This window comes from Quercus robur, chromosome 12 (genome assembly GCF_932294415.1).
Source record: "Quercus robur chromosome 12, dhQueRobu3.1, whole genome shotgun sequence".
Classification (NCBI taxonomy): domain Eukaryota; kingdom Viridiplantae; phylum Streptophyta; class Magnoliopsida; order Fagales; family Fagaceae; genus Quercus; species Quercus robur.
In genome coordinates, this window is record NC_065545.1 from 23,188,417 (window position 1) to 23,215,550 (window position 27,134).

The 27,134-nt window shown below is 35.9% G+C and overlaps 4 protein-coding genes across 6 annotated transcripts; 2 read left to right on the forward strand and 2 right to left on the reverse strand.

Moving 5' to 3' along the window:
• The first annotated feature begins 924 nt into the window (after positions 1-924).
• Positions 925-5,001, forward strand: LOC126710578 (DEAD-box ATP-dependent RNA helicase 24). The gene is made up of 5 exons (XM_050411109.1): positions 925-1,807; positions 2,303-3,531; positions 3,920-3,959; positions 4,282-4,702; positions 4,814-5,001. The coding sequence occupies exons 1-5, from the start codon at positions 1,162-1,164 to the stop codon at positions 4,863-4,865; spliced, it is 2,388 nt and encodes a 795-aa protein (XP_050267066.1). The 5' UTR covers positions 925-1,161; the 3' UTR covers positions 4,866-5,001.
• Positions 5,002-5,633: 632 nt separating this feature from the next.
• LOC126709583 (beta-carotene isomerase D27, chloroplastic) lies at positions 5,634-8,935 on the reverse strand. The gene is made up of 8 exons (XM_050409876.1): positions 8,715-8,935; positions 8,526-8,624; positions 7,564-7,668; positions 7,012-7,111; positions 6,790-6,881; positions 6,602-6,682; positions 6,339-6,407; positions 5,634-5,892 (listed from the first exon to the last, which is right to left on the reverse strand). Exons 1-8 carry the CDS (start codon positions 8,856-8,858, stop codon positions 5,755-5,757), a joined length of 828 nt encoding a protein of 275 aa, XP_050265833.1. The 5' UTR covers positions 8,859-8,935; the 3' UTR covers positions 5,634-5,754.
• Positions 8,936-19,272: 10,337 nt separating this feature from the next.
• Positions 19,273-22,066, forward strand: LOC126708586 (pentatricopeptide repeat-containing protein At1g02370, mitochondrial). The gene is made up of 2 exons (XM_050408379.1): positions 19,273-19,563; positions 20,543-22,066. Exons 1-2 carry the CDS (start codon positions 19,306-19,308, stop codon positions 21,761-21,763), a joined length of 1,479 nt encoding a protein of 492 aa, XP_050264336.1. The 5' UTR covers positions 19,273-19,305; the 3' UTR covers positions 21,764-22,066.
• A 352-nt stretch (positions 22,067-22,418) lies between these two features.
• Positions 22,419-26,623, reverse strand: LOC126708587 (peptidyl-prolyl cis-trans isomerase CYP21-4-like). Of its 3 annotated transcripts, none has more exons than XM_050408383.1 (8): positions 26,456-26,623; positions 25,677-25,890; positions 25,077-25,116; positions 24,817-24,867; positions 24,566-24,651; positions 23,425-23,562; positions 23,178-23,328; positions 22,419-22,791 (listed from the first exon to the last, which is right to left on the reverse strand). In XM_050408383.1, exons 2-8 carry the CDS (start codon positions 25,826-25,828, stop codon positions 22,705-22,707), a joined length of 705 nt encoding a protein of 234 aa, XP_050264340.1. In that variant the 5' UTR covers positions 25,829-25,890; positions 26,456-26,623; the 3' UTR covers positions 22,419-22,704. The 3 variants fall into 3 exon arrangements, with proteins under 3 accessions (XP_050264340.1, XP_050264337.1, XP_050264339.1); XM_050408380.1 differs by having other exon boundaries at positions 23,178-23,331; XM_050408382.1 differs by having other exon boundaries at positions 23,178-23,331; positions 26,460-26,622.
• Positions 26,624-27,134: the final 511 nt, after the last annotated feature.

Sequence of the window (27,134 nt, forward strand, 5' to 3'; positions counted from 1 at the left end):
TGTAACTTAACTGATTGACACATCTCCATTGTATATATTGAATTATCAATGAAAATTGAAAATTTAAGGGTGATATTTGTAAAAGCCCCTAATTATTTGGAGCTTTGACTCGAGACCTCACATACTCCAAAGTTGAGTATTTTCTAATTCTTTATCCTACACATTAGGTAATTACAAAAAGATATCATTAAAGGTGATCCCAAGATGCAGGTTAGGAGTTTTGAACTTAAGACCTCATATCTCAGAATCATTAAATAACCCATTAGAGTTGTACTCAATGGAAACAAATTTGATGCAACTATTAGAAAAAGGCTATTATTTTAATAATTGTTAAATGGAAACAAGTTGTTAGAAAATGTTTAGAGCGTTGGTAATATTTTTAACAACAAAAAATGTTGTTTTAATAACCCAAGTGTTTTGTTAACACTAGTGGCCTAAAAGTGTTGTATATAAATAAACGAATTACCATAATAATTTGTCATCTATAAAGGGCAACAGAATAAAAAGGGCTAAACCAAAAGGATATTCTACCATCTCAATTCTGAAGCTAGGGAGACGAGTCGGCTAAAAAGTCCATTAGCTCATTGACAAGCTGACGATTTGGATAGACTGTCTCTGTAGACTCAAAACTCAAACGTAGTGCCGATCATCTCGCAAAAGGAGGCTGCAACATAATAGGGACTTTTGTAGTTTTAGATGCTCCTACCTCAGATGAGCTTTGTATCAAATTAGAATATGATGCTTATGGTTTGTACTCTTTAAAGGCTTGTAGCCAATACTTCGCCTTTTATGGCTAGCTAATCAATGCATATCATCCTTTTCAACCAAAAAAAAAACTCAAACGTAGTTAATGAATTCATACTAATTTGTACATGTCGGGCCAGGCTTGCTCTACAAAAGGCAAGGCCCAAACAAAAATTCCTCATCGGATCCAAACCCGACTCAATCCAGACCCTCCACCGCCAACCCATCTGGCCATCTCTTTGTGCCTTCACTTCACTTCACCTCTCCCAAATCCCAATCCCAATCCCAATCCCAATCCCAATATTCCAATCTTCTTCCCCTTCCAGCTCCAAAGCTTAAACTTAAAACCCTAAAAAGTAAAAACCCTTCAACACACAGAAACCAAATCTAACCCTAGGAAGCAGAAGCAACATAGTCATGTCGAAGCGAAAGTTCGGGTTCGAAGGGTTCGGCATAAACCGGCAACCCACTTTCAATTTCGAGACCTCCCAACAACCTCAGCGACTCTACGTCCCTCCGTCCTCTCGTTTCCACCACGACAACTACGAAGACACCGACCTCGACAATATCGATTACGACGAAAACAACAACAAGGAAAACCAAACCAACACCGACGACGATGACGACGACGACGACGACGACAACAACAACAACAACAACAACAACAACGATCGAAACGAAGGCGACGAAATTGACCCTCTGGACGCGTTCATGGAGAGCATACAGGAAGAGGTGAGGTCAGCGCCGCCTCCGAAGCCGAAAGACAAGGCGGAGAGGTACAAGGACGACGAGGAAGATGATCCAATGGAGACTTTCCTCAGGGCTAAGAAGGATTTAGGGTTAACTCTCGCCTCCGAGGCTCTTCACGCCGGGTACAACTCCGACGAGGAGGTTTATGCTGCTGCTAAGGCCATCGATGCCGGTATGGTTGAGTATGACTCTGATGACAACCCTATTGTGCTAGACAAGAAGAAGATCGAGCCAATTCTGCCTCTTGATCACAGCGAGATCGACTACGACCCATTTACTAAGGATTTCTATGAGGAGAAGGAGTCCATTTCGGGTAAATGAAAAGCTCAACACTCACTGTTTTTGGTTTACAAGGGATTTTTTTTTTCCTGATTTGAAAGGCTGAGTAGTGGAATTAGAATTCAATGGCAGGGATAAGTTTGAGAAATGTAATTGAATTTGGTAACTATTGCCTAAAACTTGAACACTGACTGAATTTGGTTTCATGTCCAAGCTCTATGTGCTGTTAGTGTAGGCAAAAATTTGGTTTTTTCTGAGTTATGTGGATAATTGACATGAATGAAACGCTAAATGAGTTGAAATAGGGAAATTTAGAGATGGAACATATAATTTTTATAGCAGATAGCATCGAATTTCAGAGATAAATTTGAGAAATGCAATTCTACTCAATTGAACGAATTTGTTGTATTTGTACTCTAGAAATAAAATTGTAGGTGAATTTAACTCTTTTTTTTTAAAAATAATTTTATTGAGAAGAAGAAGAGGAGGAAAAGCACTATAGTTTGGTAATTTTGTTTTGGTTTTTTAGGTATGAGTGAGCAGGATGTTGCAGAATACAGGAAGAGCTTGGCTATTCGTGTATCGGGTTTTGATGTCCCAAGGCCAATTAAGGCATTTGAAGACTCTGGTTTTTCTGTGCAACTCATGAATGCCATAAAGAAACAAGGGTATGAGAAGCCTACATCAATACAGTGCCAAGCTTTACCAATCGTGCTTTCTGGGAGAGATGTCATTGGTATAGCAAAGACGGGTTCTGGTAAAACTGCTGCTTTTGTACTTCCCATGATTGTTCATATTATGGATCAGCCTGAAATTGGGAAAGAAGAAGGTCCCATAGGAGTGATATGTGCACCTACTAGAGAATTAGCACACCAAATATTCTTAGAGGCCAAGAAATTTTCGAAATCACATGGGATACGCGTCTCTGCTGTCTATGGTGGTATGTCAAAACTTGAACAGTTCAAAGAACTCAAGGCTGGCTGTGAGATAGTGGTTGCTACACCTGGGAGATTGATAGACATGATAAAGATGAAGGCACTGACAATGTTAAGAGCAACTTACTTGGTTCTTGATGAGGCTGATCGGATGTTTGACCTTGGATTTGAGCCTCAAATTAGGTCTATTGTTGGTCAGATTAGGCCAGACCGCCAGACCCTATTATTTTCTGCAACAATGCCCCGTAAAGTTGAGAAGTTAGCTAGAGAAATTCTCACTGATCCTGTAAGAGTTACAGTGGGAGAGGTGGGAATGGCCAATGAGGATATTACTCAGGTAGTTCATGTTATTCCTTCTGATGCAGAGAAGTTGCCTTGGCTTCTTGAACAGCTACCTGGAATGATTGATAATGGAGACGTTTTAGTGTTTGCTTCAAAAAAAACCACAGTGGATGAAATTGAATCACAATTGGTTCAGAAAGCTTTTAAAGTTGCAGCTCTTCATGGTGACAAGGACCAGGCTTCTCGCATGGAAATTTTACAAAAATTTAAATCTGGCGTCTACCATGTTCTTATTGCAACTGATGTTGCGGCTCGTGGTCTTGACATCAAGTCAATTAAATCAGTGGTGAACTTTGATATTGCTAGAGACATGGACATGCATGTTCATCGTATTGGTAGAACAGGTCGTGCTGGTGACAAAGATGGCACTGCATACACCCTAATTACTCAGAAAGAGGCACGGTTTGCTGGTGAATTGGTTAATTGTTTGATTGCTGCTGGTCAGAATGTGTCCATGGAACTGATGGATCTTGCTATGAAGGTAACTCTTTTGTTTATTGATGTTTTATGTTTTAAGAACTGGTATTATCATTTTTAGCTGTGACTACACTTTTCTAAATCATGCTACTACTCTCTCTTTCTTACTCTTCCACATGACCAAATTACCGCCTTTCATCTTTCCGATATTATCAAATAGGTGACAGTACCATGATGGTGCTATATTCTAAACATGACCAATACAAACCAATCTCTTTCTGTTTATAATCAAATCATGGTTATTGTTTTGGATGGCAGTATCTCATCTCATGCTTGGAACGCTTTCAAATCTGTCATTGTTCTGTTTGATACGTTTAAATTTGGCACAAGTTTTTAGGTCAGACTTTAAGTGTTTTGTATGACTAATTGACATTTACTTTGCAAATCATTAGGATGGGAGATTCAGGTCCAAACGCGATGCAAGAAAAGGAGGTATGTTATTTTTGGGTGCATTATAGTACTTACTAAAACAAAAGGTTTTCTATCTTGCTGTAACATGTGCCCATGTGATTATTCTAATGCCTATGGGATTTACCTAAAATGTTATGAAACTAGATTTTGTCTTCCAATCAGCATTGTGATTGGTTGAAGAAACAAAGATGGTTAAATATTTGTTAGATCCTATTGCCGCCCATGTTCTTAAGATTTTTTTGCAAGATAAGGAGCTTGGTATTGCTGGATTTATAAAAGAGCCCTTAAGATATTTTTTTGCTAGCTTTCTATTTAATGTGTAATGTCTATGCAAAATGTGCAGGAGGGAAGAAGGGCAAAGGGAGGGGGGGTGGTGGTGGTGGTGGTGGTGGTAGTAGTGGTCGAGGTGTTCGTGGGGTTGATTTTGGTTTGGGCATTGGATATAATCCAGAATCCAATAATACTTCGCCAAGCTCTGTTCCAAGTCGATCTGCTGCTGTTAATTCACTCAGAACTGGAGCGATGGCTCAGTTTAAGAGTAAATTTGTTGCTGCTTCATCAAACTCTCAGAATCAGGGTTTGAGTAACAGTTCAAGTGCGTACGCCAACAAGAGAACAGCACTACCAGGCTTTGTGTCTGGGGGTTCAATTGGTGGAGATGTATATAGAACACAGACAACTATTTCATTCTGTCCTGCTACGTCAGGTGTAAACACCACCAGTCAAATCTCCACAGAGAATGCAACTCAAAAGAACCCAGAAAGGTTACTTTTCTGAGCTAGACTTTCATCATTTTATCTAGTGGTATTGTATTCATCTAAAATAAATTTTAGAATGTTATTGTTGTTTATGTTCTTTCGTTGCTTCTTTTGCAGTTCAAGAGATAAACCTAGAGAAAGGCGGAGGCCCTCTGGTTGGGACCGGTAATTTGTACAATTCAGTGTATCTCACATGACTTGAGAACTTTTTTTTTTTTTTTGGATAAGCATGAAATGATAGTCTGTATTGTTATTTATGATTGCAAGTTATTTTTTGTGCGCTTATTTTAGTTCTTACTTCTGTATGATTCTAGCCATTAGTTCATGAGTAATTTGTGCACCATATAAGTTCAATATTAAACATTCTTTGTTTGCTACTTCAGCCATGTTTGGTATGAGGGAAATAAATTAAGGGGAAATTTACAACTATTTGGTTTTGTGCACAAATAGGTAGGAAAGAAATATTGAAATATTTCTAAAAAGTTGATAGGTCCTATCTTTTTGCATAGGGTTTTGACAAAATAAATTAAATAATACTATTTTGGATACTATTTGACTGTGTAGTGTGTACCACTCATGCAATCTCATTGTCAATTTTGCGCTAAATAAATTTTTTAATTAAAAAAAAAAAAGAAGCAATTTCCTTATGAAATCTGCAATCTTATTGTTAATTTCACTGAAGAAAAATAATATCAGTGTGAAATTGGCAAAAAATTGTTATATTCAGATGGAATTGGCAAAAAACAATATCATTGTGAGATTGTTATATGAGGGATAACAACCAAAAAATTGTTAAATTAGGATCATTTTGCCAAACCAGCTGCTTCTGCATGTGGCAGTATGTGCAGACAATGTTGGTTGGGAAATGCAAATATCTGTTTTAGTTAATCTTGTGGTAATAACATCCTGGCCAGATTGTAGAGACAGAGAAAGGAAATGACATCCAAATTTGACATGATTAGCAGTTTGAGATTCTTCAAGTGTTTTGTACTACACCCCAAAGTAAAACTACAAATGTCCATGGTGGTGGGAGTTGGATAGTGTAACTCAGTTCGTATTTAGGCTTTTGGGCATTGTGGTACATTCATGGCTCTGGTGACCTCTCTTCGTCGAGTGGCATCTGGGCATATCTCTAAGCAAGGCTCCTTGAGGGCGATATCATCTTCAGCCAATGGAGGAAGAATCCCAAATTTAAACTGCCATGTTAGACCCACAAAAGAACGAGTAAGTCAAGGAAGTCGTACATTTGCAGAGAGATGACAGTTTGGGTGACAATCTTTATCTAGCTACTTGATATTCAGCTAGATTACAAGTGAGAACTGGGAATTTGGAGTCAACAAGGATTTAAAAGCAAACTTGGCCCCAATTCTCCCCAATTCTCCTTGGAAAATGGATTGATTGCTTAGCCAAACTGGAATATAAACAAAAGAGCAACAGGAAAAGAATTTGGTACTTTTTGTCTTTAAATAAGGGTATAAGATGTTTAAATAGTAAACCAAAAAAAATTAGAATTACCTGATTAAGGGCATAAAATGTTTGAATAGTAAACTAATCAATCCTGCCTATACACAGTACTCTCTTTTATGATAAGGGACATAACGCATGAGATGTTTGAATGGTAAACAAATAAAATTAGGATTACCTGACAGGTATAATCACTAAAGTTTGGCTCCATTAGTAAAGGAATTCCCATGTAATCCTTGAAGAAATTCTAGAGCAACAAAAACAATTTGAGATTATAAACGACCAAACCTGATAGATGCAGTCAAAGTGCACAAGAATATTCTTGTTATAAAACTCATATGGTTACCCAAATTGAGAAGGGGGGGGGGGGGGGGGGGAGAGAGAGAGAGAGAGAGAGAGAGAGAGAGAAGATGCTATAGAAATAATTTGAAAATGGCTCACCTGTGTTGGAAGCTTACAAGTATTGATACAGATCCCAACACATTTGCTTTCCTCTAAATACTTGCATTTGTTTACAAACACCTACATGAATGACAAACTCACCCTTAGGAGGATTAGTATACTAGTTGTTCATGAATATATCGCCAATTAAGTATGAGGTAGAATGAATAGGAAGGTTGAGGCATCACCCCACTTCTGCAGGAGGTTCCATCGGGTAGATCAACAGAATTAACGGTGCATGTGCCCATGAGCCATTGACAAGTGAGTGCAGTCACCCTTGCTTTAAAGAACAAAGAAACACTTGACTTAAGGCTTTTCCATTCTTTTGAGCTCATGTAGTTGTTTAATTAAGAACAAAGGGAATGTAAATAAGCTCTCAAAGACAAATACCCATAAGGATTGTAACTCACCCACCATCATTGCAGCTACTTTTCCTCCTCCTATTGGTGTTATGAGTATTCGATAAAGCTCCAACAGAAATGGAGGAAACAACGACACTAATATTCGTACCTGGCATATACAAAAGGCACATGCAATGAATTGATTACATTTTATCCTCTACTTACACATTATAACACTAACCTTAATGCACATACACCTACATATATCTACTAACAGACACATATATACATCAATTTATTTAGTTGAAGTTTTATAGCAACTGTACATTCGCACAATGTTTAGTGCTTACAATAATAAGCTAATTCATGCAATTACATATATTTTATGTTATTGACTATATGCAATGTTACACTTATCATTCATGGAATTGATAGACTCACTTTTCTCTTTATGATGGGAAATGTTCAACTTAATTAAGTGGCTAGAGTATTACTTTCATATGGCGGGAGTCATTAATTCAAGTCAAATAGTGGGTAGAACTTATTAGGTAACACAGATTCTCAATTCATTGTTGCACAACAAAAAAAGAACTATAATAATTTGTAAGCAATGAGAATTACCGTTGCTTCTCTGGTATCAGAATTGGTTCTGCCCTTCATCATAAGTCGATTTGCGACTTCAATTAGTCCATCATACCCTGGCTTCTCTGAATCCCATCCAACCTCCTGGTTTTTAACCACTTAAAAAACTATAATATAGTAAAGAACACAACTAAAAGCACATCCAACCCCATGTCCAGTTGCTAAGAATCAAAAATTTTGAGATTGATAAATTTCTAAGAGTTTAGCTCATAGCTCATAAGAATTAAAATTTCTGAGAGCTAATTTCTAAGTTCTTTGGATATTTAAAATATGAGTTTATATCATATTATAGAAAACAATATCTTTAAAAAGATAAATTTCAATTGTTTAAGATAATCCTTTACGGGTCTATTTGGGATCCGTTTATTTTTCTAAAACTAAAATTTTTTTGTTAAAAGTAAAGGTAAAAATTAGCAAAAATAGTAAAGTGAAAACCATGAATAGTATTAAAAAGTGCAGTGGGATCCATGAATAGTAATAAAAATAAGTTGAATATTAAAATAAACTGACTTTTTTATTTGGAGCCAAACGCAAACTACATATTCTTTTGCTAACTTGAGAATCAAGATTAAATTGAATTGTGGTTACATAAAAGATATGTGAATTGACATTTCCTACCAAAAAGGGGGAGTCAGGATTCTTGTGTTTCATAGGAATTTAGATATTCATTGATATTCATGAATATAAAATTTCTCAAACTAACAAACAACTTTTTCATGAATTGTCCAGAATTAAGTCATTAACAAATCCTAAGTCCTAACCCAAATCCCTGCATAAACAACAGACACTAACAACATATTAAATTTAAAATCATAGAATTTTTTTTTTAATTTTTTTTGGAATAATGTTGGTTTGGAATTGAGCATGTAGAAATAGAATAGAAGAAAATAAATAACGAGTATATGCATATGGCATGGTTGAGAAAGATAAAGAAAACCCACCTGGACTAATTTATTACGGAACAAATTGAGAAACAAGTGATCTAGGAATCCGGGCTTGTATTCTGGCTTTGAACTTGAAGCAGCATCTTCGACTTTAACCTGAAAATTGGTGTAGATAGATTAGAATACTCATGTAGGACCTATATTGTAGGAGTTGTAGAGAGAGAGAGTGGATTGAGAGAAACTCACTGGTTTGGATTGGAGAGAAGAGTATAAGACGCGAAAGACACGGGTTTGGGGAAGAGGTTTTGGTTGATAGAAGAAGAGAGGGTATGATGGGTTTGGGAAAATGGAGATGGGACGAAGAGGCAGAGGCAAAGCCAGTGGCTTCATTTCACTCTGCTGTCTTTTTGCTATTACTCTGACTCAGCCTCCAAAATGAGACATACATAGATAATGACGAATTCTATTAAACATAATATTGGGTTCTCTTTTTTTGGATAGTACTCAGGTCCATTAATGACAAAGGATCTGGACCTCAGAGGATAGATGATTGATTGTTGGTTAGACTGGTCCCGTTCTTCGCAACCTATTAGGGTCGTTATATGAATCGGTTTGTGTGTAAGCCACATATCTTTAAGACAAAAATGTGATTTTTTCCTAAGTAATAAAATGTCGTTGTAAGTGTTTTAATGTCTTAAAATGATCTTTTTCCCTTACAAATGAGTAAAAGAATTATTCATAATATTCACAACGAGAATGAGATAAAATAGAATTTTTTTTTTTTTTTTTGAGAATCAAAATAGAATATTTAAGGCTTATCTTTTATTATGTGAACATTTAAAAGAGTTCTTTCACTTGGTTCCTCCATGATGGTTCCTTGGGAAAGAAGTTGCAGTGGTTCTTCCACCAGCAATTCCCAAGATATGGGAAAGATATTGCAGTGGTTCCTCCACCAGCGGTTCCCAGGACGTGGGAAAGATGTTGTGGTGATACCTCAGCGAAAATGGGAAACTAATTTCATTTTCCTAACTATATAGTTAGTAGGCACGGTTGCAAAAGTATATTTTTTATTAGCATCTCAAGCCTCAAGAACTCGATTTTGGGCTATAAATCGAGTTTTCAAAGACTCGATTTTCATGGTCTAATCACATCTGATGTGGCATTTTTTCCATGTGTAGTCCACCTGGAAATCGAGTCTTAGAGACTCGATTTATATCATTTACAGTCAAAGAAAGCGTGAATAATTTAATGATTGGTTTTTGTTTGTTTGCTGCCCTTGAGATGGCTTCACTATACACTCAAATCGAGACACATCTTTCTGAAACCTTCCACTGGCTTTCTCTAGCAATAGGATTCGCCTTTGCTTGCTTCTTTGTTAGCCAATTCATAAAGTCCAAGTCCAAGTTCTTGGTGACAGCCCAAGTGCTCCAAAAATTTGGCGTATTCTTCACCGTAACTGCGTTTTTCATGGCCATTACCATTCCATTACCTCTTTACTTCAAATTCACTACCTGGGCCATCTATGCAATTTCCGTCTTAACTATTATTATCTGCACCTATTTGTAGCTTTGGGGTATAATTACTTAATTATTATTATCTGCAATTGTTTGTAGATTTGGGGTATAATTACTTAATTGGGGTTTGATGAGGTATTGAGGATGTGTATTTCTGACACTGAATAGAAACCTAACCTCAAAACCAGAAAATCAGCACACAAAAAATACCCAAAACCTCACTGAAAAAACCGAGAAAATCAGCTTCCAAAATACCTAAAAAAAAAAAAAAAAAAAAACAAACAAACAAACAAACACAGAAAAATACCTTCCAAAACCCAGAAAATCAGTTTCCAAAATACCCAGAAAATCAGCTTCCAAAATACCAAGGAAAAAAAAAACGAACACAAAAACCAGCTTCCAAAACCCAGAAAATCAGATTCCAAAATACCCAGAAAATAAGCTTCCAAAAAAACCAAAAAAAAAAAAAAAAAAAAAAAAACAAACAAACTCAGAAAAACAGCTTCCAAAATACTAGAAAATCAATTTCCAAAATACCCAGAAGGGGTGAGAAGTGTTTTAGGCCGACGGAGCTTGATGGTCAGCCATGGAGCATGGGCTTGAGAGCAAATTAGAGACATGGAGCACGGGTTTGAGAGCAGATTAGAGAGAGGGAGAAGGTTCTAGTCTTCTACAGAGGGAGAGAGGGACATCTTTTGATTTTTGACAGAGGGAGAGGGAGAGAGAGACAGAGAGAGAAAGATCGAATGAAAAATGAATAAATTGGGCCAAAATTGGGAATGGAGGGGTCATGTCCACAGGGTGTCTTAAGGGTCATAAATCGAGTCTCTAATACTCGATTTCCAGGTGGACACCATGTGGAAAAAATGCCACATTAGACGTAATCACATAATCAGACCATGAAAACCAAGTCTTTGAGACTCAATTTATAACCCAAAATCGAGTTTTTGAGGCTCGAGATGTTAGTAAAAAATATACTTTTGCAACCGTGCCTACTAACTATATAGTTAGGAAAATGAAATTAGTTTCCCTTTTTTGCCGTATACCTCCACTAGAGGTTCCTAGGATGTGGGTTCTTGATTCCCTGAGCATAATGTCATGGTTCCTAAAGGCACTAGGTCTTTAATCCATAGAACCCAAAACATTGGTTCTTTGAACCATGGGGCCTTTTAATCTAGGAACCCGAAATGCTGGTTCCCTAGCCACATGATCTTCCTCCATGTTTACTCGATTTTGTCCTTTCCCTTTACCTTTGTAGATCCTACATCAGAGCTATACAACACAAATATTCTCAAGTAATTGTTAGTTCCTCAAGTTAGGATATACATTCTAAAACACACACACGTATATATATATATATATATATATGAATGAACTTCATGAAAATGAGTCAATCACGAGGATCTTGGCCCCAATTCTCACTAGCTTAATGCTTTAGCACAAGACTTGTGGGAAACTCAAGTCCAAGTAGCTTTGCTTAGACATTTCCTTCCAAGATAATCAGGTAAGGAGGATTTCATGGGAGAGAGTGATGAATGTGTGCATGTTTTTTGTACATGTTTTTTTGGAGTCTAAGTGATATTTTAAAGGGTTTCAAGGATATGGGACGAAGTCCTCTTTCTTTGCTTTCTTATTTTATTCTTTATTTCTCCCCTTTCCCTTACTGAACTCTTAGAATTCTTAGAATTATCAATTTGAATCTCTAGAACTGTCCCTTTTTTCTCCGAAACTGACCCCTCTGTTATGCTTTGGTGTTCTTTTTATAATGGACATGGTTTGGTACCCCAAGCAAGGACGTCTTTGGTCTACTGGGTAAAATCATGTCCTTTGACAAGAACCTAAAAGAGTGCATTGGGCAGAGGTTTAGCTTAATTTGGCAATTATAATTCAAAATGAGTATTTGGCTTTAGCTACAAATGGAAGATGCCTTCTTGGAAAGTTAAAGGAGTAGGTGGGATATTCAATACAATGGGTGATAGCTTTAATTGAAAATAACAATTGAGAGGAAATTGTGGGGAGATGTCATGCACATGGAGGAACTAAGATTTCCACTGGTTAATGCATTCCAAGAAAATACATTAACCAAGGGAAAACTTCAGGATTTTGCTTTCACCAGAAATCACTCCCCTACTAACCAAACCGCTTCTCCTTTACTACCAACTCGGGATCCCATAGGCTTAGACCATGGGTTACAAAGATGATACTTGGATTTATTGGATTTTTAATGACTTTGCTAGGAATCTGAACATACATCTTGGCTTTCCCATGTGTCAGTCAAGGTCCTCTTCTCAAGACTTTAAAAAGACACATCAAGGTCCTAGGGCCTTGATTTTGACTCTTCCTGGTTTGGCCTTTTTCGAGAAATGACATAAATTCCTCATTGCAATGGGTGAGCTTGGAAAGCTTCTAACCATCCTCCCCTTTGCTGCATGTCTTCTACATTGATCGAGATCCCTCAGTTCCTACATTAGGTACTAAACCCGAGGATACCACTCGTTCCTTTCACTTCTCTCTACCTCTTGATTTTGATAAGACATCTAATAAATCTTTCCTTCTTTCAAGGATACCCGTGAGTGATTTGTTCTATCTTCTGGGTTGCTCACGTCCTTCTCAGGATCTTCTAAGCTGTCCACGTCCTTCTCAGGATCTCCTAGGCTTTCCCTCAAAGGATTTGCTTCCTGGAGGTTGGGGATCCCGCTCGTGTCCTAAGTTTAGGTCCTCTTCTTTTTTTACTTTTTTCTGTCTTTTTCCTTCTTTTGGGCCTTTGGGCCTTCATGGTCCTTCTTAACTTCACGAGCTGAGCCTTCTTGTGTCAAGGCCCATGGTTTTGCTTTGATTTTCATGGAATGGGCTTTCTTGTCAAATTTTGGTCCTCAACAATAATCTATGTAAGAATCTTCCATCTTAGGTTTCGTTTGGGAGTTCATAAGTGAATGAAATGAAATGAAATGATCATAAAAGAATGGAATGGAATGGAATGTATTTAAGAAAGGGAAATGAATGGAATGAAATTGAATTAAGTAACCCTAATTGGATGTTTTAAAAGAAATGAATGGAAATGAATGGAATGTAAATAATCTTATTTGGGAGTAACATAGAGGGAATAAAATGGAATCATTTTATGACAATATTACTATTAGACTCCTATTTTAAAATAAAAGGTTGAATATATAGAGGTATTTTCGGAGTTTTAGTAAAAAATTCATTAAATTTAATTTCATTCGCTCCCATTCCTCCAAATTTTTGAGGAATGAAAATTTGAGGTTTTAAGGGTATAGAGAGGAATGAGTGTTCCCTTCTACCCATTTCATTCCTAAACTCCCAAACAAGGAAATGGAAGAATATTCTAAAATTATTCTTTTCATTCATACCCATTTCATTCCATTCTCTCCTCCCAAAGAAGGCTTAGAGTGTTTTTTTTTTTTTTTTTTCTTGGGAAGAAACCTTGGAGAGATCAAGTCAAACTATTGGGCCACAAATTTCTTGGATTTTTTTTTTTGGGGTGCAAAATAACACCATTTTGCTAACAATTTCATTAGTTAGCAATTTTTCTAAACTATTTAAGAAATTAGCATCTGAAGTTTCTTAGACTCTAGTTCCATGTGTTGGCAGAACTGATGTGGAAAATTATCCACATGGAACTCAAGTTCCTTAAACAAAACCAAAAGACCAATTTCACAAACACCTTCTACTCCTCACACTCACAGATTCAGGTCTCACCTTCAATTTCTCACAGGTTTGTATAGCATCCTTCCAGGTCTCACTTTCAAATCCTTCCAGGTCTGTGTTTGCTTAACAAGTCCTCACATAAACATCTCACCAATAAAACCAAACACATACCCAACAAACGCATGGATCGGAACCTGCAAAACCAAACCCAACAAATGCACCACCACCTCATCATAATCATAAAATGCAAACCCAATCCCAACAAACTCATCTCGATTGGAACCTACAAAGAGAGGGAGAAAATTCATAGGCTTTGATTTGGGGTTTTGACTAAGAAAGATAGGAAATGAGATTGAGAGAGAACCTCAGTGGTGAGCTTTGTCTTGGAGGCCTGATTTGGGCTTGATCTACTAGAGAGAAGAAAAGAGGTTCAGAGGCAAAGAACAGAAATTAACGGAGAGAGAGAGAAGAGAAGAAGAAATTGTTCGTAAGATTTTTGATTTTGTTTTTGTTTTTGTTTTTGTTTTTGTTTTGTTTTGTTTTGTTTTGGTTTTGTTTTGTAAAACTCGAGTCTCTAATACTCAAGTTCCATGTGTATTTTTATTCCATGCCAGCTCTGGCACATGGAACTTGAGTTTCTAAGACTCGAGTTGCTACAATGGACTTGAGTCTAAGAGATTTGAGATGTTAGTTTCCTAAATATTTTGGAAATGATGCTAACCAACAAAATTGTTAACATTTTGGTGTTAAATTGCAAAAAAAAATCTAAGTTTTTCGGTCAATGTATTGTATTATTTTTTAACACTAACATTATTTTTACTCATTTAATGGAATAGATTATATTGATTTTCATAGGTAAAAAAGGGGAAATATTAATTTCTATGAGAAAACATCTATAATAAAACTAAAAAGAATAATATTATGCAAATTTATTTTAATCAAAAAATGTATTTATAATATAATAATTTAACATGTAAAATAAGATATGAAAAACATGAATTTAATTGGTTAATTTTGTTTGAGAAATAAAAAATTTATCCTCAAATTTGATATGATTTTATCTTTTGTGTCAGACTCATTTCTCATTTTGTTAATAGGAGGTGAGTATGACCACGTGCAAGTCACATGTAGCAGGATTAGATGAGAGTTTGCTAAGGCATCACATGCACAATATGCGAACATATAACATGATGAGTTCATATACACATCTACTCTTATGTAAAATCATCCGCATACAACTCATTGCCTCTAGTCTCTTGAGGCTTCGTTGGTGGTCCTATAATCCTTTTTTCGTGGACTTTAGTGGATGACTTTTGTTAATGATTGTGTTGTTTCATTGATGTTTGGTCCCGTTGTAATGGATACGAAAACTATTTTAGTGATGGTTATTCACATGAGATAGTTACACCATTTGAGATTAAGGTAGTGGACAATTAACCTAAACAAATTGATATAGGTGGGATATTTTATAAATTGCTCGTCACACATCTTTTTCAAAGAAGTGGTTATGGGTTTTATTTTGAACAGTACTTAGACCCAAGTAGAAACAAGGAACCTGGGCCTAATACTTGTTGTTTGGTGGACTGGGCTTGGTTCACTGTAGCTGTGTTAGGCTAATTACGAACTAAGTTGCGCACACAACATGGGTCCTACAACACATACACATCCATACATACAAAATATATACGTATTGTACAATAAGGAACAATAAAGGAATGGTAAAAAAGTTAAATAAAATGTTAGGGATCCTCAGAAAATAGAATGATATTTCATTGTATTAAGTTTTAGTACATCAGGTCTTTTCTTCACTAGGATATGTCACAAGGTCCAAATAATTTCAAAAGTCACAGACTTAGATAGTTCTTTTCTAGGCTTCTAAGACTTGTGAGGTTTGAATTCTTTTGAATCCAAATGCATCCTCTAGTGCCTGTCTTAGGATCCCTCACAGTCATGGTTGTCAAAATCGCGATTTGGATCGTAGGATCGCACGATTTTATGATTCTACCTCACCAAAATGTTTAGAATTGCACTAGGATCGTAAATATGATAGGATTGTGTAGGATCGTATTGGATCATATGGGATCCTACCAATCCTACCAAAAACAAAAAATTTTGGTTTTTTATTTTTATTTTTTTTATGGGATAAATTTTTTGTTTTGATGAAATTTTAAGGGTTTTTATTTTTTCATGTTAAGATGGTATGGCTTTTTATTTTATTTTTATAAAATTATATTAACCTAAGCAAATGTTTTCTAGTTTCTAGTTCACTTGTAATCAAAATGAATGAATGCTTCATCATTTCTAAATGAAGAATCTGATGTTGGCTTTGCTGCCTTTTAAGCTATAATATTATTAAATTTGTTTGATCAATATACTAATTTGTGTTCTAATATTACTAAAATATTTTTATATATATAATTTTATCAGTTATGCTTGTATTTGTATATTGATTGATTGATTTTTTTAAGCATGCTCTTTAACTATTGCTAAATGATATAACTTGAATAGTTGAGTGTGAAATTATATCTTGATGTCTTTTGTAGCTCTAGTATACAAATATATAATGTTTACATAGATGATGAAATGGATGATGATGATTAGGCATTTAGGATGGTGGTTATAATAACCTTAGAATGAGAATAATTAAATGTTCATTTCACCTTAATATTCATTTTGCTTTTGGATTTCATATTGTAGTTAGCTAGTTTCCATTTGCTAACTTATTTTGAATTCCAAACTTGGAACTTAGAACTTGGAAAATACTTTCCATATGTTTTGATCAATATTTTGGTATTTGGTTGCTAATTAAACATTTATTGAACTTTTTAGATACATTGGATCAAAACTTAAATATATTTGTTTCGTTAGTATAGACTTAGCGATGTATGACATGCAAATTACATCATATGATGGAAATTTTAGTTTTTTTATGGATGGATTTATAATTAACGTGATTATTCAACATACAAAGTCATTATCAATGTGTTTTTTTGCTTTCAATCTGAAAATATATAGAATCTTACGATTCATGATCCGATCCTACAATCTATGATCTCACCTACTTTCAATGATCCTACGTAGGATCTTGATTTTGATAACCTTGCTCACAGTGTTTTCACCTTTTTCTATTTTTCTGAGATTTAAAGGAGTTTTTCAAATGGTCTTTGTGCTCTGATTCACTATTACTGAATGATTTTTGTTGTTGGCTCCATCCCTTTTTATAGTGCATTCATAGGGTTTTTGGTGTGCTACTGATTCCCTCCATTTGCTGCCCTAGGTACCAGAACCAATGTTGTGTTAGCAACATTGGTGGTTGGTCCCTTTCTTATTTTCTCGTTATTTTCCACTTTTGAGATTCCCCCCCCCCCTCGCCAAAAAGTTCCCAGTTGACCTTCCTCTTTTGGGAGGTCCTAAGGCTAACTTTCAATCTCCTCTTTCCAATACTTAGATGCTACTTTTCAGACTCACCTTTTTGGCTGCTTCACCTTTTGTCTTTTTTTCTAAATGGGCAGATTCCTTTTTGTTAGGTTGAAAGATCCCCAACCACCTTCCTTCATGGTCAACCTCCCTGCATTGCCCGAGATACTAGGCTTCCTCTTTTGAAGTGCTGATTCTTAAGCCATCGGTCTTTTTCTGAACCATGGGTGGCTGATGAGACATATCCACCTTCATTCTTTGTGTCCATGAGCATGCTCCCTTAAACTATTCCAATCTTAGCTGACTTCTTTCTGCATATCTTGAGGATCCTGGGCTTCTGGGAGTCCCAAGGCATCCTAGTCCAGTTCCTTTCTGGGCTCCCAACAAGTTTTCTCACAAGGGCTAGGCTGAACTTCTTTTTTTTCCCCCTTTTTTTCTATTTTTTAAGGCCCAAAGTTTGCCCATTCATGGGTTTGGACCCCTTCCTACTTATCTTAAGTGGACTTTGATTGGCGGATTTAGGCTTTGTCCCTTCTTTGAAGGCCCCAAATGGGTTCTAAACTTTAATTTTGCAATGTTTTGGGTCTTGAAGCAATGCTTGTGATATTTTGGACCTCAACAGTGGTTTTTATGCTCACATTGTTGGTTTCCTCCTTGGATGTCAGAGAGGTTTTCACATCACTTGATTTTTTTGATGTAAATGGTTGTTTTGATGTATGCTAAATTAATAAGATTTTCTCTAAAAAAAAAAGGATTTAAAAATTTAAAATACAAGTAGGAGTTGGGGTATGTTTAAGAAAGTCCTAAAACCTAGGGGGTTTATGCAATTTTTCCTTAAAAGAAAAAAGGTTAAAATGCAAAACTCACTTTCTAACGCTGTGTTTGTTTCGGGTGTAAATAGATTTGGGAAAATATTTTACACCCTGATGTGTGTTTGGGTGCACATGTAAAATACGGTCAAACTAAAAATAATTTCATTTGACCATAAAATTAGGCCCCTTGACTTGTAAATTATTTTACACATTCCATTTACCTTCAAATGATTTTCCGAACACACACGAAGAGAGAGAAAGAGAGAGAGCACCAGAAGAATCGGACTGCCATACAAGCTCCGTCCGCCGTCCTTATCTTCCTCCTCTCAGCTTCTCTCTTCCTCTTCTCGTTCTCTCTCTTTCCCTCTAGCCAACCAATGCCAAATCTTGAACTACATGTCACCGATCTACAACCCACTGCCCACCCACGTTGTCACCACGTCAACAATCTCATTGCCTTCTTTGGATTTTTTTTTTTAAAAAACTTTTTTAATTATAAAATAATATTTATTTTTTGTAGGATCAATGGTTGGGGTGATTCGTGGGTTTCGCAGATATGATGAGTTGCGGGCGATTATGATTTGTTAGGTTACATGATGGGTTTGTTATGGGTTTCATTGGTGGATTAGTGGTGGGTTTGTTGATTATGATTTTTTCAAGTCATTTGGTTATGTGGTGGTTGATGGTGGCTGCTAGTGGTTGGGTTTATAGTGGCCAGTGGTGGTTTGGTTTATGGTGGTAACTGTGGTGGCTGGACTTATGAAAATAGGTTTTTACATGCAAAACCAAACGTAGAAAATAATTTTTTGGAGAATTTTTCACAACACAAACAAACAATTAAAAATATTTTCCTTTACGTAAAATATTTAAACTTGAAATTATTTTACACTTGGAAAATATTTTACATATTACCAAACACGACATAAATTTCTTTAGAATTCATTTCAGTCCTTTAAGTTTGGTTTCGTTCATTTCAGTCCTCTAAAATTCAAATTTATTCAATTAAGGCACTTCCGTCAACTTTTATTATAAATCGTTGAAAAAAAATCTTGAAAATATTTTTGAATCATTAATTGAATTTATTTTAATTTAAAAAATTTGAAGAAAAATATTAAAAAAAAAATTAGAAAATTAACCACAACATATAACAAAAGTTGATGAGAACAAACTTGAAATTTAGAGACTTAGGGAATTGAAATGAATTTTAGTGAAACATAGAAAGTGATATTGTATTTTAACTTAAAAATAAAAATAGCAGTAATGAAGCTTTGGTGGGAAAAAGGCTAAACGGTGCGTTTTAGGAGGTAAGTTGTGGCCGAAACGGTGCGTCTGGTGTAATTACACTACACATAAAAACCCTTTCGAAACCCTGTAGTAAGTAGTAACAAACTGAGACAGTGAGAGTTGAGTGTGTGTGTGTGGAAAATGAATGGGAGGCGTGGGATATCGCTGGGAGCTGCGTGGGTGGTGAGGCGTCTGTGCACGGCGGTGGAGGCGGCGGAGAAACAAAGAAAACCAGGGAAGCGACTGTATCGGAGGCTATCGGCTCTGGGAGCCAGCGGAGGGAGCGTGGCAGAGACGTTAAATGGTTACGTCCACGAGGGCAATTCCGTCCATAAAGCAACTCTCGAAAAGTGCGTTAAGGAGCTCCGCAAGTACGGCAGGTTTCAACATGCCCTCCAGGTACCCTTCCAAATTCAACTATTATAAATTATAATCCACATTTTGTTATTTCTTGGAGAGAGAGAGAGAGAGAGAGAGAGATGCGCTTTGTTTTTATGCCAACAAAAATTGTTATTCATTATGAGATTTTCGTGTTTTTCAATTTATTTATTTCATTTGTGAGACTTGAGCTGTGTTTTTATGCCAAAAATTCTCTCTTGCTAAAACTTTCCAACTAGATACTTAAATCTCATTGCTTCTAGTTGATTCTTGTGGTTAGGAAAGTAGTAGTATTTTGTTTATTCGAATTCGAATTCGAATTCGAATTGAATTTGAAATGGATTGATTCCGTACGAGCTTACACATCATTTTTATTGGCCCAAGAGCTCTCAACTGGTCTGGCACCTCATTGGTGTTTTAAATTGAGACTTCCAGAGTTCAAATCCGTCTTCCTTATTGAAATTATCGAATGTTCAAAAAAAGACTTTAGTTTTTATTGGTTTTTCAAATTGATTTATATTCTTGGTGTTTAATGTCATCCAAGTCATGGGACTTTTTGTGTACTAAGATTTAGGATCCGCTCCGTTTATTTTTGAAACAAAGTGAGACCATTTCGTGGCGAAGATTTAGGTGTTTTTTAAAAAAAATCTAAATGATTATATGGAAATGCAGTTGGTGTTCCTTAATGGTGGAATAATATTTCAAATAATGTGGCAATATGAAGACCCTTTAGATTTGTGAAAAGATTAAATCTTTACCGTTGAATAGATTATCTCCATTTCAATTCTTGACCCTGTTTGGTCTTTGGTGATTGAATATCATATCGTTGCAATTTCGTTGAAGGGAAGTCTCAAAGAAAGACAATATGCCTTTATGACTGTTTCTTCTTATCATTATGTTACTTGTTATTTTGAATAATAATTTTGAGCAAAATGGTTTTTTGTTAGTTACATTCCTGTGTTGAGAGTAAATTTCTTAATCGGTTTATTGATGAATGCAGATTATGGAATGGATGGAGTTGAGGAACATCAATTACTCACCCATGGACCATGCATTACATTTAGATCTTATATCTAAAACTAAGGGGATTCCTGCAGCAGAGGATTATTTCAATGATCTTCCACCAATTGCAAAGAACCGATCAACTTATGGAGCTCTCTTCAACTGCTATTGCAAAGAATCTATGGAAGACAAGGCGTTAGCTCTCTTTAAGACGATGGATGAATTGAACTTTGTTTCCTCTGATTTGGTTTTTAACAATCTTATGTCTCTTTATATGAGAATGAACCAACCAGAGAGAGTGCCTCCCCTAGTAGAAGAAATGAAGCAGAGGAACATCCCACTGGGTACATTTACATATAATATATGGATGAATAGCTATGCATCTTTAAATGATATTGAGGGGGTCGAAAAGGTCCTGCATGAAGATGGAAACAAACCCAATTGGACAACATATAGTAATTTGGCTGCGATCTATGTGAAGGCTGGCCTTTATGAGGAAGCTGAGTCAGCTCTTAAAAAGCTAGAAGCGATGAAACCCCTCAACCGTGAGGCATACTTTTTTCTAATTAGCTTGTATGCTGGTACTAGTAATTTAGGTGAGGTTATTCGTGTATGGAATTCCCTAATGTCAATCTATCGGAAACCCAACAATATGAGCTATCTTGTTTTGCTTCAGGCTTTTCGCAAACTAAAAGATGTCAATAGCTTGACAAAATACTATAAAGAGTGGGAGTCTAGTTGCTCCAGTTATGATGTAAGGTTACCAAATGTTGCTATCAGTACTTACCTAAGTCAGGACATGTACAAAGAAGCTGCATTGATCTTTGATGATGCCAGAAAAAGGTGTAAAGGACCTTTCTTTTCAGCTCGGGAAATGTTCATGGTTTACTACTTGAAGACTAGTCAGGTGGATTTGGCTCTTAGTCATCTGGAATCAGCTGTTTCTGAAGTCGAGGCTGATGAATGGTGTCCAACCCCAGAAACGGCAACGGCATTTTTTAAGTATTTTGAGGGAGAGAAAGATGTTGATGGTGCTGAGGAGTTTTGCAGGGTTCTGAAGACTTTTAACTGTCTCACTTCCAATATCTACCATTTGTTGCTTAACACTTACATAGCTGCTGGCAAATTGGCTCCTGAGATGCATCAGCGGTTAAAGGAAGATCATATTGAAATAAACACTGACTTAGAAAAATTGCTTCAAACGGTTTGCCCTGATTAGATTGACTTTGTTGGGTAGGCCCTTGGATCAAATGTGTTGAGTTCTCCCTGTAGCTTATATTTGAAAATGTCAATTAGTTATAAGTTGTGAGCAATCTGCATATGGAGATCTTCATTGGTTAATGTTAGTGAGCAATCCGCAACATTTGGATGCAATGTCTGCACTTAGCATTCTGGCAGTTTTTCCAGTTTTGGGAAATTTTGGGAGAAAAATTTTGATTTACTTTTGAGGACTGAGGAGCCCTTGAAAAAGTACTTGTAGCTAAAATATAAACAAACCGAGGTATAGAGTATCATTATCGCATGCCAACATCCTAGATGCCAGCACCAATATAACCCTTCGTACAAATATGATCAGTTCCATACGTACTCCTATCTCAGATGTTTGAATCACAAAGCATGCGAATGGAAAAGAGTATCATCATCTTTTATTTCATACATTTCCAACCAAATCAGATTCTTTTAACTTGAACAAATCGAGAACAATGCTAAACCTTTCAGTGTCCAACCAACTAACAAAATGGTATCCCTTACAAGGGAATTTATAAAAAATAACAGTGATTCAACTACCCATTGCCCCTCTCCCCCTCCATCTCCCCCCCCCCCCCCCCCCCAAAAAAAAAAAAAAAAAAAAACACGACACACTAGATAAATCATTCTCAAAACCACAGAAACCTACTCTAGCCTCATTAACTCATGTGAAAGTTACATCCAATCTGTAATACAAAGTAGAATTAGTGTCTATCAAGCCTCAGAAGCATGCTCACGAAAGGAATTGATAAGCTCTTCTATCAGCCATTACATATAACACCAAGAGCAGTATCTTGGTTTAAATCCTCCATTGATGACTAGAGATGAGAGTTTCAATGAGCACTATAGTCCATGTGAGCTACCTAGAAAGGAGGAAGTAAGCTATAATGCACCTAATTGAGCAGGGCAGCCTCATATTTTCTGTCTCAGGCTCACGTTGATGATCCCAATAGAAGATTTAGGTTCATAATTTTCGTCTGTATCCACCTCTTCAATTTCCTGGGTACAACATTGTGTGACAAACAATCAACATTCACCATTATTGCGACAGTCTCACACCAATAAGTAAAATTGTAAATTAGATAGCATGCATCATCATTATTGTTTCAAGAACATAAGTTTTACCAGAATTATATAGTGATAAAGTTACTAAAGGCACTTTTGCTATTCCAACAAAGAAAACATCACCAACGTAAACACAATTCATCCATGTCAATTCTGAAAGGTCAGTTGCTACAACATGGTATTTCAGTGGTATGATATATATACTTGGGCTGTTGGGCAACGGTATATAATCTTAATTCATGTTCAATGAAGTCTCATTTGGCAATGCATAAAATCAGACACATCATCACATACAGAAGAAAATTTCAGTCATTTGTCACCTGAACAACATCCTCTCCCTTGATGACCCGCCCAAATACAATAACCTTCTCATTTAAATTAGGGATTGGTGCAGTTGTAATGAACAGCTCAAATCCTTTGTTATCACGTTTACCCTTAGAAGTTCCAAGCATGAAAGCTTCGTGTTTCAGACTGCTTAAAAATTACAAAATTCACATATCAGAGGAGAACAACAAATTATAATATCATCAAATAATCAAATCCTTTTTTTGAAAAATAAAAATGAACCTTGAGTCAAGTTGACTGTAATGCTTTCCTCTCGAAGTCCAATCTTCTGATGCTCCAAACTCTTGGTTTTTTCCTGCCTGAATCACAGTGTGTTTTATAACATGGTTAAAAGGCATCCCGTTGAAGTGCCCCTTTTGACTGCAAAACCGATTTCATTTAGATTCAGTAACAAGTTGTAGCATTTCGTGGACATGTGCAACAAGCACAACACATCAACCACTTACAATTTGACATGAAAACAATTAATGATCTAAAATGTTTTTCGATGTCTACTAATGCATCTATGCATGGGCCATAAACTTAAACTATATGCAAACCCAATCCATTAAGTTAGTCAGTTCAACTAACAGTTTTGAATTACCACATACACAATCCCAATAAACCGTTTGATCTATAGAACTTCCAATAACTTTTTAGCATTCAGTAGTGATTATATCCCCCCACCCCCCTCCCCCTATTTTTTCTTTCCCCAGAATCTCCTTTTGGCCTTTGGCAGGGGACACGCCACAGTGATAACAACAACAGCACTGCTGCCTACTCGAAGGATCTCCAGGCAAATGGATCTGATAGAAATCAATCAAAAGGGAAAAATAAGGAGACTTACCCTGTTCAATGTCTTGTAAATCACAATTGAAGAACATATATGTTTGTTATCATTGAAAATGGGTCAATAATAATATTTTGGGAAAATTACAATTTACCCTCCATGTGGTTTGCTCCTATCACAATTTATTGACAAACCCATTTATCAAAAACATAATAATTGACAAACCTTCAATTGTTGCGATTGACACCGCATAGTATGGATTATAAAGAAATCTTCAAGGTTTTATCAAAATTTAGCATATTTTGCATTTTGTGGAACAAAATTTCAATTACAACTTACTCACTTGTAGTTTTCCCTTGTCTCATTTTAGTCCCACAAAATTGTACATTTTTCTGAGTTAACAATTTTATATAAGTTTTCAGGCCCAAGAACCAAACTGTGGAGAATTTGCTTTGTCCATGGAGAGAGAGCAGGGAGTAGGGGCTATGTGAAATATCAGCAATATGAACCCCATCCCCCCCCCCCCCCCCTCCTCTTTTTCTCTTCTCTAAACAATCATAAAATATAGGCAGAAGTGGCAAATTGACTACTCACCATAAGTCAATGAATTCATCAACAACTTCAGGAGAACTTTCCTTGTAAAGTTCCACTGCTATATGGCCTTTTGAGGTATTCAAAACCTATTAGGAAATATATGTAACAACGTTAGTAGATGAATTCTATCCAAAAATACTTAATGAAGAAGCACAAACTTGTAACAAAGTAAAGGCTCCTCATCAGATCTAATATTTGAAACTTGGCAACATATCAAAGTAAAACTGCAGTGAGTGAATGGAGAAACCTACAGCATATCCAGGGACATCAGATTTCTTTGGATCCCTAAATTCATTCTCACCCTATAGCAAATTAAAGGAAAAGATTCAGAAAAAGAGGCATTATTAGTATGAACATTTGAACTCTTAAATAGCATTGAAATCCTATAACACATATGCATGTGCGCGCACACACACATACAGTACCTAGAGGGCACAAAGAAAATAACTTGTGAACTACCAAAGCCATTATAGGAATAGGATCAGTATAAGGTTAGTTGGTAAGACTCTACCTCAGAAATGAATAAGCCATTGCCTGATTGAAATCTTGACCTAAACAAAGGTTAGCAAGTAAAAGTTATCAGCCAACAGATAAAATGGTGTCAAGTCATTCCAATACCATACATAAGGATAAAACTGAGTCTGCTGAAACAAAAAAATTTGAAGCATATATTAAACTCCCAAGTCCTTACTTGTTCTGAGCTTCACTAACAATTGTATACATGGACTTTTCCAGTATAATTCATATTCAAAAGCTATAATGATAATATATATATATATGTGAAACACTCTTTTGGTGAAGAAAGGTTCAAGTACTATAAACACCACTAAGGCATTATTCAACTTAACCATTTAGTTAACCCAACAACATCCAGGTGCCAAGTTCCTGGTTCAATCAGTTTGGCCAGTCCATATCTTAAAACTCTGACCTTTTCTCATCATGCGTAAACAGCATTAATTTTCACACCAACCCATATAGAATCTTTCTTAATAATTTCAAATATTTTCACAGAGATTCCGAAATTTTCATGACTACCATTTTCTAACAATGAATCCCACTTTATCAAGATTCATATACAACCAGAAAACAAAAACAACAAAACTTCACAAACCTGTGAGTCCAATGTCTGTATGTAGAAAACAGAAAAAACACAATCAACACAACAATCAAACTGAATAGAATGATAGTAGTGAGACTCATTCGAGCCGGCCCCTTCTTCTTTTTGCTTTGTTGTAGCAGAGCTTGAGGTTTGATTCTTGCCATATGGTCGAAGCTTTACCTTCGAAGTTTAAAGAGCGACCAACTCCCACAATTTCCACAAAACCCTAAAGGGAAAAAATTGAAGAGGCATACCATTTACAAACACCAATACAAACATTAACAAAAACTACAATCCAACCATATCACAAAGTAACCATAATTTTGCATATCAAATTTTTTATTTTTATTTTTATTTTACCATGAACACCATTATAGACCAGAACATTTTAATCCAAGTTTGCAATCACGATATTTGTAATTCCAGTTCTTCATTCGGATTTGTTTTTCACTTTTTAGTTTAAAACAGCTTAAAGGGTTACTAAATGCGTGGATTTGAAATGATTTAAGTGTAAGAAGATAATTCAAATTCAGAACACAGTGTTTTCGTCAAAGCAAAATCCTCGAAGCTCAAAGTCCATAGTGGTGTTAAAAATATCATATCTAGAAACTGTTATTCAAATCCCTCGTGTAATTCAAATACCTGACTTTTATTCTAGAACTTGAATTCCCGGATTTTTTTTTTTTTTTTTTTTTGAGAAACAGAATTCCTGGATTTGAAATCCAAACATATACACGAGTAGTTTTTAAAAGTATTAGAGTTAAAAGGAAAGAGTTTAAAAGGTAAAGTACCTACGACAGCGATTCCTTGGTGGAGGCGAATCTGTTTCGGCAGCGCAGAGAGCAAGAGAAATGAGACAGTTGAGTTAAGGATGTTTTGGGAGTTGGGATTCCAAATTCGATGCCACTTTCCAAAACAGTACTGCTTCTAAGTGTCTTCCCAAATTCGATGCACGGGAGAGTTAAGTAAAAATATTTATTTTGCGAGTAATTCTACGGTACCCAAAAAAAAGGTACGGTACTGTTACAATAGGTTACTTTTTTTTTTTTTCTCACTTTTGATAATTTCATCATCATATTATACTTCATATTATACCGTTCTAATATTTTATGTGACAGTTTTTTTCTCATATTTGGTAGTTTTTTTACTTTTTTCTCACATTTAACAGTTTTATCCTCACATTATGTAGTTCCAATATCATATGTGACAGTTCTTTTCTCACATTTGGTGGTTCCCTTACTTTTTTTCTCACACTTGACGGTTTCATCCTCACATTGTGCAATTCCAACATCACATGTGACAGTTTTTTTTCTCACATTTGGTGGTTCCCATACTTTTTTTTCTCACATTTAACAATTTCATCCTCACATTGGGTCTGTTTGGATTAAACTTATTGTTACTGAAACTGAAAACTGAAAGTACTGTAGCAAAATAATTTTTAAATGTGTAAATAGTATTGTGGGACCTATT